The 13,747-nt window shown below is 36.8% G+C and overlaps 4 protein-coding genes across 4 annotated transcripts; 2 read left to right on the top strand and 2 right to left on the bottom strand.

Moving 5' to 3' along the window:
* Window positions 1–535: 535 nt before the first annotated feature.
* PHYBLDRAFT_20999 (hypothetical protein) lies at window positions 536–4,837 on the bottom strand (the record flags this gene model as incomplete). The annotated part of the gene is made up of 13 exons (XM_018439746.1): window positions 536–764; window positions 836–1,051; window positions 1,125–1,267; window positions 1,324–1,557; window positions 1,637–2,047; window positions 2,138–2,557; window positions 2,674–3,376; window positions 3,456–3,571; window positions 3,639–3,756; window positions 3,825–4,115; window positions 4,182–4,387; window positions 4,457–4,555; window positions 4,625–4,837. The coding sequence occupies 13 exons, from the start codon at window positions 4,835–4,837 to the stop codon at window positions 536–538; spliced, it is 3,399 nt and encodes a 1,132-aa protein (XP_018290372.1).
* A 1,095-nt stretch (window positions 4,838–5,932) lies between these two features.
* Window positions 5,933–7,808, top strand: PHYBLDRAFT_155623 (hypothetical protein; the record flags this gene model as incomplete). Its single annotated transcript, XM_018433421.1, has 6 exons — window positions 5,933–5,981; window positions 6,034–6,250; window positions 6,308–6,411; window positions 6,493–6,587; window positions 6,779–6,838; window positions 7,710–7,808. The coding sequence occupies 6 exons, from the start codon at window positions 5,933–5,935 to the stop codon at window positions 7,806–7,808; spliced, it is 624 nt and encodes a 207-aa protein (XP_018290371.1).
* A 514-nt stretch (window positions 7,809–8,322) lies between these two features.
* Window positions 8,323–9,864, top strand: PHYBLDRAFT_88880 (hypothetical protein; the record flags this gene model as incomplete). The annotated part of the gene is made up of 4 exons (XM_018443701.1): window positions 8,323–8,720; window positions 8,807–8,918; window positions 8,975–9,420; window positions 9,498–9,864. Coding segments are annotated over 4 exons (1,323 nt in total), but the record flags the coding sequence as incomplete, so codon positions are not given.
* Window positions 9,865–10,122: 258 nt separating this feature from the next.
* On the bottom strand, window positions 10,123–13,274 carry PHYBLDRAFT_187355 (hypothetical protein; the record flags this gene model as incomplete). The annotated part of the gene is made up of 7 exons (XM_018439371.1): window positions 10,123–10,152; window positions 10,290–10,414; window positions 10,587–10,839; window positions 10,903–11,133; window positions 11,184–12,134; window positions 13,023–13,060; window positions 13,223–13,274. The coding sequence occupies 7 exons, from the start codon at window positions 13,272–13,274 to the stop codon at window positions 10,123–10,125; spliced, it is 1,680 nt and encodes a 559-aa protein (XP_018290369.1).
* Window positions 13,275–13,747: the final 473 nt, after the last annotated feature.

Genomic DNA, 13,747 nt, shown 5'->3' with positions numbered 1-13,747 from the left:
ATATAAAGTAGTAAGTATTGAGCTTGATTCGTGCTTCGTGAGGAATATATAAAGGAAACACTAACCCGTAATTGAAACCAAATACTCTGACACAAGATACCAACTGTTTTATCTTTTTCTTTCTATTTTATTTTAAGCAGTATATAGTAATTTTTCTATATAGGGCATCTTTTTTTGTTTTAGGTACAAGAACCTAAACTATTTTCACTAATAAGTAGGTTGGTATCACTGCTACTTTGCTTTTTAGATGTATTTTCAAATTCTAAACCCTTTTTTTAAAAATATATATATATTTATTTATTCACTATATTCATTACAATAAGAACATATGCTTAATGATTGGTCATACTTGAAGACATTTAATGTGTGTGGTTGTGTAGTTTTGTATTGTTTTTTTTTTAGATGAAATAAAAGGAGAATTACTAGGAAAATAAGGCGTGCATGTATGTTTGTGTGAATAGAGAAAATAAAAGTAGAGCAAAAACATCTTTTACATAACATATAGATACACCTGTTTGAGCGCGCACATCCGCATTTACCCAATAGGTTTCTGTTGCGTGGTGTCGTACATCCGAATGATTTTGGACTGATCGGTATCATTTTGTGAAAAAGCATAACCTCGAGGCTGCTTCAGGCGTTGAATACGGCGAACCTTGTTTACAGCCTGACGGAATCGGTCCATGCGCGGTCGATAATCAGGTAAGTTGAGTTTCTGAATTTCTTGAATACAATGGTAGCTTTCTGGTTTATACATCCGTTTGTAGCTGTAGTTACACGTAAGTAAACATTTAATATATTAGTATGTAAAAGAATTAATATAATCATAGATACTTACTACTTCCATATGTAATCACGAAGAATACATCCTAGCGGGACAAGGAAAAAAAATAACCAAAAATTCAAGTTTCCATACAACAATGGTACAATTCCTTGGTACTCAGTAAATATTGCCCAAGGTAAATGAGGACCAACATAAGACACAAGTGGCAAAAATAGAAACCATATCAGCATGGATCCGGGTATTGCAATGAACGTATATTTTGTCCAGATACTATTTTCCATGTTAGTTTTACAAAAAAAAACTTTTTAATAAAAACACATTAAATTGCAGTAAATTTGCTTACTCTGTAATCAAGGCGGCTTTCCATAAAATAGTAGCCAAAGTCGCACTGAAAATGGTAGTCCCAACCCACCATTGCCCGCCTGTCCAACCGTTCTCAAAGACAGCATCATCCTCAAAGGCAATCATTCCCACAAAGAACAGAATCTACAACAGACCGCATTAGCATTTGCAATTCGATATACTTGTGTAATCAAACATACTGCTGAATGATATGCTGCATTCATGATCCAACCCCAAAATCTTTTTTGGTTGAAAAATTCATTCTGTTGTCCCAAAAGGTACATTTGTGGATACTTGTCAAGTAATCGTGCAGAAGCAAATTGATCAAATATGCCGATCACCATGGGCGGCAGAATGGTGAATATTACATTAAAACATGACATTGTCCACGACTCATACAAAGTTTGGCCCGAGAATCCATTGAAGATAGCATACTACAAATAATAGTTAGTTCTCTTATTCATCATATATGCGTATCGTCGAGAGCTCCATTTTTATTCAGAGTACACTTACCCAAAACTGTGTTAAGTACAAAGCCACATTCTTGTAAAAGTAATAGAAGATCATTTTACTTAATCTTTGATACGCCCACGCACCGTGCACGAGTAAGAGTTTCTTGAGAAACCTAAATTGAGATATAGAAAAGTCTGCACTTCTAGCAGCCTGAAGTCCTTCCATGCCACTTATCCCAACACCAACATGCGCAGCCTGAATCATAGAGACATCATTAGCACCATCTCCAATTGCCAATAGAATGGATTGAGAGTAACGCTTGACAACTTTAACCACTAGGGCTTTTTGAAGTGGGGATACACGGCAACATATGACAGCTTTGCATCGAATAGCCAGATTGTAAAATAATCGTTCATTATCTTTTTCGAGTGCAAATGTCAATGCCTTTCCCTCGATAACAAATGCAAAAGACTGAATTAAGCAGTATGCGTACATCAGCATATGAGTACCAGCACATCACTGATCGTTTAAACAATAAAATTAAATAAAAGGATATTTTACCTGGCCATCGTTTTGAGCTGTAATCTCTTCAAGCTTTTTCTGTAAGAATTCTTTGGTTGATGTGTGATCTTCAGCTGCACACACCACAACATCCATATCTTCATTTAATAGCTTACAGCTGTAGCCAATGTTTATCGCTGTCTCCTGACGATCCCCTGTGAGCACCCATATTTTGATTCCAGCTTCTTGAAGAGTGTGGATAGTATCTGGTACACCATCTTGTAACTTGTCTTCTATAGCAGTTGCACCCAGAAGCTGCATGTTTTGTTCAATAAGCTCAGCAACTTTATCAAGAGCATCTGCACGGTCTACCAATGTAGTAGCCGCTTTATCGTACATATCTGCCCATTTGGTGTACTCGTCAATGGGAACTTCGCGCATAGCATAGCATAACGTACGTAGACCTTCTGATGCAAATGTCTATGATATAAAAAGAAAGGGCTTTTTAGACCTGTTTTTTTTTAAAAAATAATAATAATAATAGTAATAGTAGTAGTAGTAGTAGTAGTAGTAGTAGTAATCTAATTTCTATTTACATCTAGATGAGCCAAAGTTGATTCCACAAAAGGCGTATTTTGTGCCAGCCGTTCCAATATAACAGAATCAGCGCCTTTGCAATACAGGATGATTTTACCGTCAGGATCTTTGAGAATAACAGACATGCGCTTTCGCGTAGAGTTGAATTCGCACACATTCAATATGTCGAATTTCTTGTCGACACCTTTAATTTCACAGTGGATTGTGTGTGGTCTACGAGCATAAAATGTATATCCAAATACTGTACTGGCTCCTTGTACCAATGCGCCTTCATCGGGTGAAGATGCTTGATATATTACTTTGTCTGATCCGTCTTTTCGCTCAGGTATGACGGTGTGACACGTCATTAAGGAGGTTAGAAACGAATCGATGATCGAGGCATGAGCTGAATGTGTTCTGTGATATTCTAATCGATCAAAGGCATATTTCTCAGAACTATTGTACTCTGTATGTGGCTGACGATCAGGATCTGCATGAGAGGTGTATGATACGCCAGCAATAGAGCACTCGCGAAATTCCATTTCATTGCATGTTAGTGTGCCAGTCTTGTCAGAAAAAATATATTCAATCTGACCAAGCTCTTCTATCAAACTACTGCTACGTGCCACCGCTGGTGTATTGGTTTTCGCGTGATAGATATCGAGGTCATTATCAATCATGGTGGATTGTACGAATTTGACTATTTCCATTGTTACCATCAAACTAAAGAGAGAGAAAAAAACATAAATAAAGTACAATATAAAATAAAATCAGAAATAAGATATACAAATATTATCTTTACCTGATGGGAATAAAACTGTTGAAAAGAATCATGAAAGTCAATATATTGAATCCAAATTCGCGCGCTCTTTCAGTTGTGGCCTGTAATAAGTAGCTCAGTCGGAATCCATCTCGCATCTACATATATAAAGTTTTCCTTCTTATATTAGAGCGTCAAAAACTTAATAATCCTCGTATTTATTACCGTAATAGCTAAATTCCCTACTGAGCAGAATATACTCATGAGTACCAATAAAACAAAGAGATAGAGGATATTTCGGTTGGTGATGTGAGTTACGTTTGAGGCCTTTGTTGGTTTCTTGCTAAGCAGGAAATCTTGCTGTTGAGTCATTTCAGGTTTTTTTTGAAACAGTATTATGTATTATATTACCTTGAGTTCAGCATTAGTTTTGTTTCGTGGCCAGTGAAAATGACTAGACCATAAATCCAGCTAGTGTTACGCAACTGTGCACCACGCAACAAGAGCTTGCTAGGATCAAGAGGGTACTGCTTTGGCTGCCCCAACCCAGTTAAGGGACTTAGATATAGAGTTCCATCATAGTTATAAAGTCTATCATTGGGTTGCTCTGATTGAACCATGCCCTGGAGTCGGGAAACTTCTGCAGGAGAGATACACCATGCTGTTTCAGGAAGTGCTTGTTTAATCTTGAAATTGACTTCACTAGGTTTAACTGGAGTGTTAGTATAAGACTTTTAAAATAAATTAATAAAAAATAAAGTATTTTACCCGTCCAAATTACTTGTCTCGATATAACACAGTCCTTCAGGTTCTGAGCTACTAAGCAATACCAAATCTGCAGGGAAGAACTCGGAACTCTCTATTCTACAAATGTCACCAACTTTAACATCTTTCCAATTCTTTTCTACAAATTGCTGTCCTTCTAGTAATTTACACGCCCTTGCATTAAGTTGATCATCCGAACGATGAACCCCCTTTATATATATATAAACAAGCATTTTTTTTAGTCATAGATCATTGTCTTGTTTTACTTGATTTCTTACATAGTCTTCAATAAGTTCTTTTATAGCTGTAATAAGTAGCACAATTACGAGTGGAACAAGAGTAGTGTAGCGTGATGTGGGCGATATATCTGGAATTTGCTTTTTAAACGTAGTGAGCATTATTCTAATAGGATAAAATACAAGAGTTCTATTGAGTGTACTATTTACTTGGATTCCGGAGATAAAAAGAAAAAACATATTTGCAGACTTGCTGAACTCAACAGCAAAGAACTTTGGTAAGAATGTCAAGAGACTATACTTGGCTGTCGAGACTTTATTGTCGACAAATCGGGTATGATTGAGTTCTGGTTGGTGTAGATAGATCAGGCGCGGGGTATCAAGCGGCAACTTTGATTTCCAGAACTTCCAGTCGAAACCCATTCCTTTTAATGGTTGCGTAGGATTTGAATGAATAAATGAGGATTGATATCTAGATAACGGATCTTTAGCAGCCTGAGAAGGATCGAGCATTTCGGTTGAATCATTGTTTGGCAATTTCGAATTCATTGTAGATAATGAATATGCCGACATTACTGGTGGCGTTAATGGAATAAGGAACCGAGACGATTCTGTGGCTTCTAATACAGAAAAACAACTAACTTTAGAAAGATAATGTATAACTATCGTGCATATAAGAAACACGCGTCTATGGCAAACAGCACAATGATCTACCATGCTGAGGATGGCCATGAGCTGAGTCTTTGTTTTTCCGACTGGGCATGACAAAGTGGCTCGATGAGCCTTTGGAATAGAACAACAAGATGCGAGTGAATAGGTGAGTAAGTGAGTAAGTTGTAAGGAAAGAGAGAAAAGAGAAATGAAAGGGATGAATAGAGTAAGCGTACAAATAAGGGGGTTGGAGGCTGGCAAGGGATCTTGGATAAAATGGAAATTCCAGGCTTATTGAATTGTTGAAACGATTACCTTGTTAACTCAGTTTTTGATCTAAAGGTATTCATAAAAACAACTCGCTCCCAATTGATTTTTGTGGTCAATAAGATACGGGTCTATTGTATGAGTAACAAGTGTTGTCAAAGAAGTTTGAATATCCATTGACCAATAAGAAGATAGAAATTCTCAGAAGTATACTTGCAGTCAGTATTCCTGCGCGATTACTCCCCCTCCTCCCCCTTTCTTTCCTTATTCAATTGAAGAGAAGCCTTCTGCAGACAGTCGCCTAGAAGATTAGAATAATCCAGGATCTCGGATTGGTTCTGATTTTGCAGTACCGAATGTAGGCGCATTGAAGTATTATTTTTATTATTTTCCTGCAACAGACTTTATTAACCTGACCTGTTTAAATAAATAGTATCATGTACTAGTATATTTAAGCCGGCAATGGCAAGGAAATACTTGTATCTTGGAAGAATAATATCGAAAATAGCCAATCGGTCTTTTGTTACATTTAATTAAATGGATCCAAAGTACTTTTCATAAATTCGATACCCTTCTTATCTCATCATATTCTGTTTTCTAATGAGACTTGATATCCAAGAAGACACAAAGGCAGTAGTAGACTACACTGGTTAAGTATTACTGAAAGCAATATATTTATATTTGCCTTACTCTTAGCTAAGCAACATATATAAATAATTGCATCATCCAATTTAAGCCTACTTCCAGACACCCGTTTGCTTTGAGGTTTCTTACAGGGTCTTCTCTAATCAGTGGGTACAAAATATTAGCCATATTTTATCAAGACGGCGAGTTGAGCTTTGAACATGTTGTGACATTTAACACGGATGAGTATGTGGGACTTTCATCTAGTCACCCCAAATTTTATCGCTCCTTTATGTGAAAAAACCTGTTTATGCATGGCAACATCCAACCTCATCATGTGTATACACTTAGTGGATATGCTCCTGACTTAGACAGAGAATGTAGCCGGTATGAAGCAGTTATCAGACGTATAGGATTAATTAGACTTAATGGCCATATCATATTCAATGAACCAGGTTCTTCTTTCACATCCTAAACACGTGTATAAACCCTGGTTTATGACATCGTTCTTGCTAACACTCGATTCTTTGATGGAGACATGGCAAAGTTACCGAGAGTAGCTTTGACTGTCGGAGTAGCACAAGTTGTACTCATTGAGTTTATTGCAATCAATCTGATTATACACATTAGAGCTATTATGGACTATCGTGAGGTGCTGATAATAATAACAGGTGTCCGCAAGACATTGAAAGTCTAGAGGGAAAAGTTAGAATATTTTGAATTGGCCGGGTGAATTAAATTATACATTTCAATCAGGCAATTGCATTGGCAGAATGTATCGAACAAGGCGTTGGCCACATGTGAACTGTATCGGCCCTTCAGATATACCCCAAGGGTCTTATTGTGTGTTATGAGGATGAGACCCTGGAACTCCACGTCAAGGTAGGACATGCTTAACGCTACACGAGCTCTAGGTGATCCAGTCTGGTGAATCACACCCTCTTTGTTTTTTTTTGTACAGTCAGCCCAATAATTTTTATCGGGCTTGAAATACACTGTCGGGTCTCAGAAATCGATTTTTTTGTCGCAAAAAAAAATTATCGCACCGGACCAAGTTCATTTGTCGCACCTGAAAAATACTTAAAACAACTTTAACAGTTTCTTTTTAAAAAAATCTTTATATCTACATTTAGATATAAAGTAAAGGATTTTCCAGAAAAAAAAGATCCCTAGCAGCTGTAATCACTCCTTCTAACGGCAGTATCACGCACACAATATTAAGTACCATCTCAGAAAGAAGAATATGAATGGAACCCGAAAATCGGCAGGAGTACTTGTCTAAAAAGCTAAACATTATAATTCATTTAAGCACCAAGCACTATTCTATTTCAGTTTCCACATTGATGTAATGGTTAAACTTCACTATCAATAATTAGACTCTGTATCACCTTTTCTACATTATTATCCTAAAATGACATTAGTTTACAAAGATAATAGGAAAATATTGTCTAGGAAACTTGTTTTTTTTTATTTAAAGATTTAATTTTTAAAGAAACTACTGGATACTGTTTTCTGGAAAATTAATACTTTAGCAGTTTCTTTAAAAAAACAAAACCTTTATGTCTACATTTAGATATAAAGTTGTTTTTAAGTATTTTTTTCAGGTGCGACAAATGATTTTTTTGCGACAAAAAGAATTGATTTTTGATACCCGACAAAATAGATTTCTAGCCCGATAAAATGAATGTTGAGTCCAACAAAAATCACTGAACTGACTGTACTTATCTATACATTTATATATATATATTCCTAGACTGTCAAGTACTTTAAACCAATAGAGCACATTCAGCAAGAGATTATAAAAAGTTGTAGCTTGATATTGGAAGATAGTTATAGCATAATAAAACACTAAAGGTGCTAGAGTAACAATCTAACTGTCTCGCACATTTCCCTTTATCTATGGTAAGATGATTGAGGCACGCAAAAAATGGAACAAGCCGGGCATCTCCACCACTATAACCGGATTCATAGTCCCTTTCATCTAAATTGCCCAGTTACATAATCACCTTTTAATTATAGTATGTTTACAAGATGCACATGGTGTATTTCGATTATCGTAATTTCTCATACACAAGGTTATAAATAAAAAGGACCCCGCTCGGTCATCATAGTTCTGATGAGCCCATCGTATTACGATTGGTTGAGAACGCTCTCTTCAGGGTCTCAGGGAGAAAATGAGTGGGTCTTATGTTGCACACCCAGTGTTCTGGTCTGACAAATCAGCGACCCTGCTTAACATTACCCTTTCTTCCATACGCTTGGCCATATCTAGTCTCGCCACACCGTTAAATATCCAGAACGAAGTGATATTATTATCGCTTCTTTCCCCTTATTCTTTTTTTCTCTCAATGATTGATCCACTTACTGCTATTCGCGAAGCGTTCGAATTATCGCCTACTAAATTTGAGGCTCTCGTCAAAGGCTTCCAACAAGAGTACAATACGGGCCTTACTACATCCTCTGCAGAAATCGCCACCATGATCCCTTCGTACGTTACTCGTATGCCAAATGGCAAAGAGAAAGGCACTTTTCTAGCATTAGACCTTGGAGGAAGCACCCTCCGAGTCTCAGCAGTCAACTTACTTGGCGAAGGCGAAGTTAAAGTAACTGAAGTACGTCGGGCAATTGCCGTGGCCGACCCACTCCGTACCGGAACATCAGATGCCTTTTTCGATTGGATTGTGGAAGCTGTCGATGAATTACTGTCCAAAATCAATACACATACACCTCTTTCAATGGGTGTCTGTTGGAGCTTTCCTATAGAGTAAGCTTGTGTGCTGTCTTTGAATTATTTGCTATTGTAACCAGTGTACACACTATTAAGCGACCTGAACTTTATTTCATATTTAGCCAGACTGGTATATCAACTGGTACAATCCTTCGTATGGGAAAAGGGTTTGATATCAAAGGTATCGAAGGGAAAGACTTGAATATCCTATTCCAAGAAGCTTTTAAGCGCAAAGTAAGCATACACCACATATTCAATAATAGTTGGCTGACTATGTTTGATAACGACAGGCTATCAATGTGACCGTCACTGCAATTTTAAATGACACAGTGGGAACTTTGGTTGCACATGCATATACCCACCCGCAAGCCAGAATTGGGTTTATTTATGGAACTGGGGTTAATGCAGCTTATCCAGAGAAAGTTTCCCGTATTCAAAAGTTGAAGAATCATAATATGGGACCAGATGTAGAGATGTTGATAAATACAGAGATTGACATCTTCGGAAATGAGTCCTATCTCCCTTTAAACCGCTTTGATCTTGCCTTGGATGCAACTCACTCGCAGCCAAAATTTCAGCTCTATGAGAAAATGATGTCTGGAGCTTACCTAGGCGAACTTACCCGACTTGCTTCTTTGGAATTGATTGCTTCCGGAGATCTGTTCAAAGGAAATATCCCGAATCAGTTTAAAAACCCTTGGGATTTTTCTTCTGCCTCTGTTAGTATTCTTGAGAGGTAAGCCTATTATTCAAATTAAATTTTATTATTATTATTATGTATACTTATATGCTTTAAAAAAATGTCTATAATAGTAACGCTGTTACTCGATGGGAAGATCAAAAAGTCGCCGTAGAGACTTTACTGACATTCGAGAATGAGTACCAATTATCAGCTACAGATTTATCGCTATTAATACAGGTCGCACATCTTATCTCGGATCGTGCTGCCCGTCTTGCTGGTGGTGCCATGGTCTCTTTACTCGAACAGCAGAAAATTAACTTGTCTGAAACAGACCCCATTGTAATCGGTGTTAATGGCTCAGTTTATGAACTTTACCCTCAAATGCCAGAACGTATCCAACAAAGTTTAATTGATTGGTTTGGCCCAACTATTAGTAGTAGACTACAAATATCGCTGGCCACAGAAGGCGGAAGCATCGGAGGTGCATTGATTGCGATGTTATATCAACCAAGGTAAATAGCCTAAACACATCCATGCCAATCATAGGCAGATAGTAAATGTCTCATTGTATGCTTGCCCTGTTACCTTTTAACTAATCGCTTCATAATAATAGTGCACCAAAGCAGCGAGCTCATCACAAACCTCCACCGCAGCCTTCCTTTTTTAACTGTTTATTTGGTTTTCTGCCATTTCTTTCCCGAAAAAATCACCCAAAAAAAACAGAACTCGAGGTCGACACGAGAACTTTATCTATTTCTAAAGAGGACCTCTAACTAAGAGGTTATACTACATATTATTTACCAACATTTAATACTATTTTTCTATTTCGTCTCTTTCAAGCCTAGCAGTCATATATACGTTTACATAAAAGCGATTAAATACCATTATTATCAATAATTTATTTTTACGTCTATCTATCTTACCGGGACTGTTACATAGTCTCTTCTTGCAAGCATATGCTGCGCAATTCTTTTTCGTTGATTTGATCTTCGCAGTCTCCATAATCTTGCACATTTTACCCATGTAAAGAAGCCAAACAGGATCAATACTATAACACCAGAAACAGCCGACGTTTTAATCAGCCCAATAAACTCTTCTGTATCCTATCAGACCTCATTTTTTTAGACGAGATTACGATAGATAGAGTATTAAGTGACACAAAAAAAGCTATATTTTACATGCGTAACGTCCTATTTTCTTTTTATTTCTTTTGCTTTTACTTGCCTTATTTAGCCACCAGCATAAATCTGATTGACCAACTACCCAACATTGTGCACTTATGGCTGAATTTAGATTGATCCACACCGCTCTGTCTTGAGATTTCTCCTCTGTAGAAGGATCAATATAGTCTCTTTGAATGGTATAAAATAGTTGTTGATTTTGCCACGCCGTGCGAGGAGTATCAAACAGATAGTTATCTGGACAAACTAAAAAAGCTTGATCATATGAAGCTGTTGTATTAGCCACTACCCACTGTGTAATTGTAAAAAAAATTAATAATTTTTTCTTTAGTGCTGTCAATTTATTTATTTTTACTTTTCCAGGTTCATTTCTGTGGCGGCAAGCTACATTGAGCTGCTCTGAGCAGTCTTCCACACGCCACCGCCCGTTTGATTGTTGTATGGCAGCACATGCCACCTTGTTATCTTTAGGAGGCTGTCCTTCGTCCCAAGACCAGAGTGTATTTTCAATAGTTTTTTGTAAAAGATCTCTATATTCTGTACTTGACACACTGATATCCAACATTGGGGATTGGCCACAGTGTATCTAGAAATAGTATGAGATGGTAAAATGAAATTTATGGGATGTATACTTACAACCTGGGAAATTTCTGCTGAGTTCAATGACTGGTTTTTCTTGTCAACTAAAGACCATGAAGGTGGTTCGCTCAAAGGATTTTCCAGTGCTTTGTAGCACGTATCCTGGACAAATGTGCTATTCTCAAAATATGTGGGAACGCCAAAAGTACCGGCCCCAAATAGTATTCCCTCGTTGCTCATAGTCTTATTGCTGCTATTAACTTCAGCTTGTATCTCGCCAAAGCCAACCAAGAGCTGGAAATGGCGTTCAACTAACTGAATCCATTGTGGCCACCATGTAGAGTTACTAGGCTTGTTTTTTTGATCATAGATAAAATCATTCGGTGTGTATATACGGGAGGTGTACGCAGTTGAAGATATGATGGTTTTGGAAATAATTTCTGACAGCAAGGTGAGTGGATGAGACTGGTTATCGGTGCCATGAATATGCAATATCAGCATCACCAAATTGGTTTTGAGTGGTGCCTTGGGAACTTGTGTTGATACAAGATATCTGTTTATAGACCCCAAAAAAATTTCTAGGCTGTGAATTGTACATGTAAATTGATTTATCGTCTGGTCTTCGGTAGAATTCTTGTCCGAAACCTCGACTGGACAAAGTTCCCATATCTCATAGGTCGAGTCCCAATATATATCGAATTCAAGTCGCATATAGCCAAGTTCAAGTAGGGCGTCGATACTATCAAGCTGCATTTTGGAAAAGTTGGTTCCGAAATAAGAAGAAGTAAGGTTGATGGCCGGCCATAAGTAGTGATTAATAGTGACATTACAGCTAATGTCTCTTTGTACTCTTAATGAATCTTTTATGTCGAGTACATTGTTCAATTGTTGAACATCGTCGATCGAGTCATCAAAGGTTGCACTGCATGACCAGGTCAGAAGACAGATCAGTGAGAAAAATATACCAAGGAGCTTCATTCCAGGTAAATAGATACAAAGCTCAAGGTCCTAAAGAAGTAATAAAAGCTGACATGACTTTTGTTGAAACAACAAAATAATGGTGTTCTCCAGCAAACGGAACAAATTATTCAAGAATGGAAAAATAATGAATAATTACAAATGTAGCTACTAAATTACTTTATGTAGTAATTTTCTTGTCTTCACTCTCATTTTGTTCCAAAAACGGAATTTGCTTCTAAACATTCGCTGGCCTCAGATGAGTATGATAAAAAAATGACCCATATGCTGGAAAACACCATAAATTTCATTCTCGTTTTGTCCACAAAAGGTAAGCATATTGACTAAAATTACATTTTGATTCGTCTAAGACATTTCCTAATTTGTTTCAATATCAAGTAGAAACACTTTAGGTGCTCTTCACGCAACCAGACCTTACAACTGGACGTTCCACCAGACCCATCACCCAGACCTTACACAAAACAATTTTGGAGCCATATGTTACTCAAGATATTTTTGGAGTACTTGATCTCTAAAATGCCATTATAATATGTGTGCATTTTTTGTATTATTTCTCGTGTTCTTTATTTTGCAATATTTTTATTAAAACAAAACAACAATGAACTACAACCACCTTATTGACACTGTTCTTGGAGAATGAGGAGTCGAAGAATTTTTACAAGCATTGTCTAATGCTTGCCCTTAGATTTTCTAATCGACAAATAACTCAGAAGAGCAAACAGATTCATTTAAAAGACCATTTATCATTTTGCAACAATTATTCATTCACATCCAAGTCCAATATGCACTTTCAAAAAGTTGACATCTTAATATGGATATACAGTACCTTTCTTCTTCTTAGGATTCCCTGTAGTTAACAGAAATTTGGGTTAATGATCGATATCCAAATGACAACAACTTCAATTGGTGGGCTCATACCATTACCAACTTGTACAATTGAAGGAACCCAAACACTTCTATAGCTCATTATATATATATATTTGTATTGGTAAAAGGCAAGGAAATAGAAGAAAAAAAAATAAAGTAGCACATTAACATAACTATTGTTTTTATGAAAAGTAGCTATGTAAATATGGCTGTTTAGTATGCTGTATATGGGACGTTATTTCCCATTTTACTTCCTGTCGAAGGTGAAGATGCATCTTCAACACGTATAAGATTTTTTATCATTTTGGAAATTTTATGTTACATAATTACTATATATATCATGAATATTTATGTACGTTTTGGGGGATGAGTCTGGTGGAACGTCAAGTGGTAAGGTCTGGGGTCGTGAAGAGCACCTTTTATTTTATTAGTATGTAGGATTTGCAGTTCCCTTCGAGCCGATTCGAATGTCAATTTTTTTTGAATGAGACTTACGAACAAAACAATTATTCTAAGACTATACAAAATTTCCCCTCAAAACGTACGAGCAATTTCCGGAAAAGGTGTACGGTAAAATGGATAAGGAATTTATTCGGGAAATAACCTAGAAGGCATAATGTTCATCCAGGAACACATATGTATAGCTAGCTTCAAAGCACATTACCCAGTTAATATTTTGACAATGGAATGTAAAGATAATGATAATAATATATGTATAGGTTGTATACTATGGGAAAAAAAAATGGCGATTTTAGTAAGAGAGTTTTTGTAAAATA

Source organism: Phycomyces blakesleeanus, assembly GCF_001638985.1.
Source record: "Phycomyces blakesleeanus NRRL 1555(-) unplaced genomic scaffold PHYBLscaffold_13, whole genome shotgun sequence".
Classification (NCBI taxonomy): domain Eukaryota; kingdom Fungi; phylum Mucoromycota; class Mucoromycetes; order Mucorales; family Phycomycetaceae; genus Phycomyces; species Phycomyces blakesleeanus.
The sequence above is the reverse complement of the archived record's forward strand: the minus strand, read 5'-3'. Positions and strand labels throughout refer to the sequence as shown.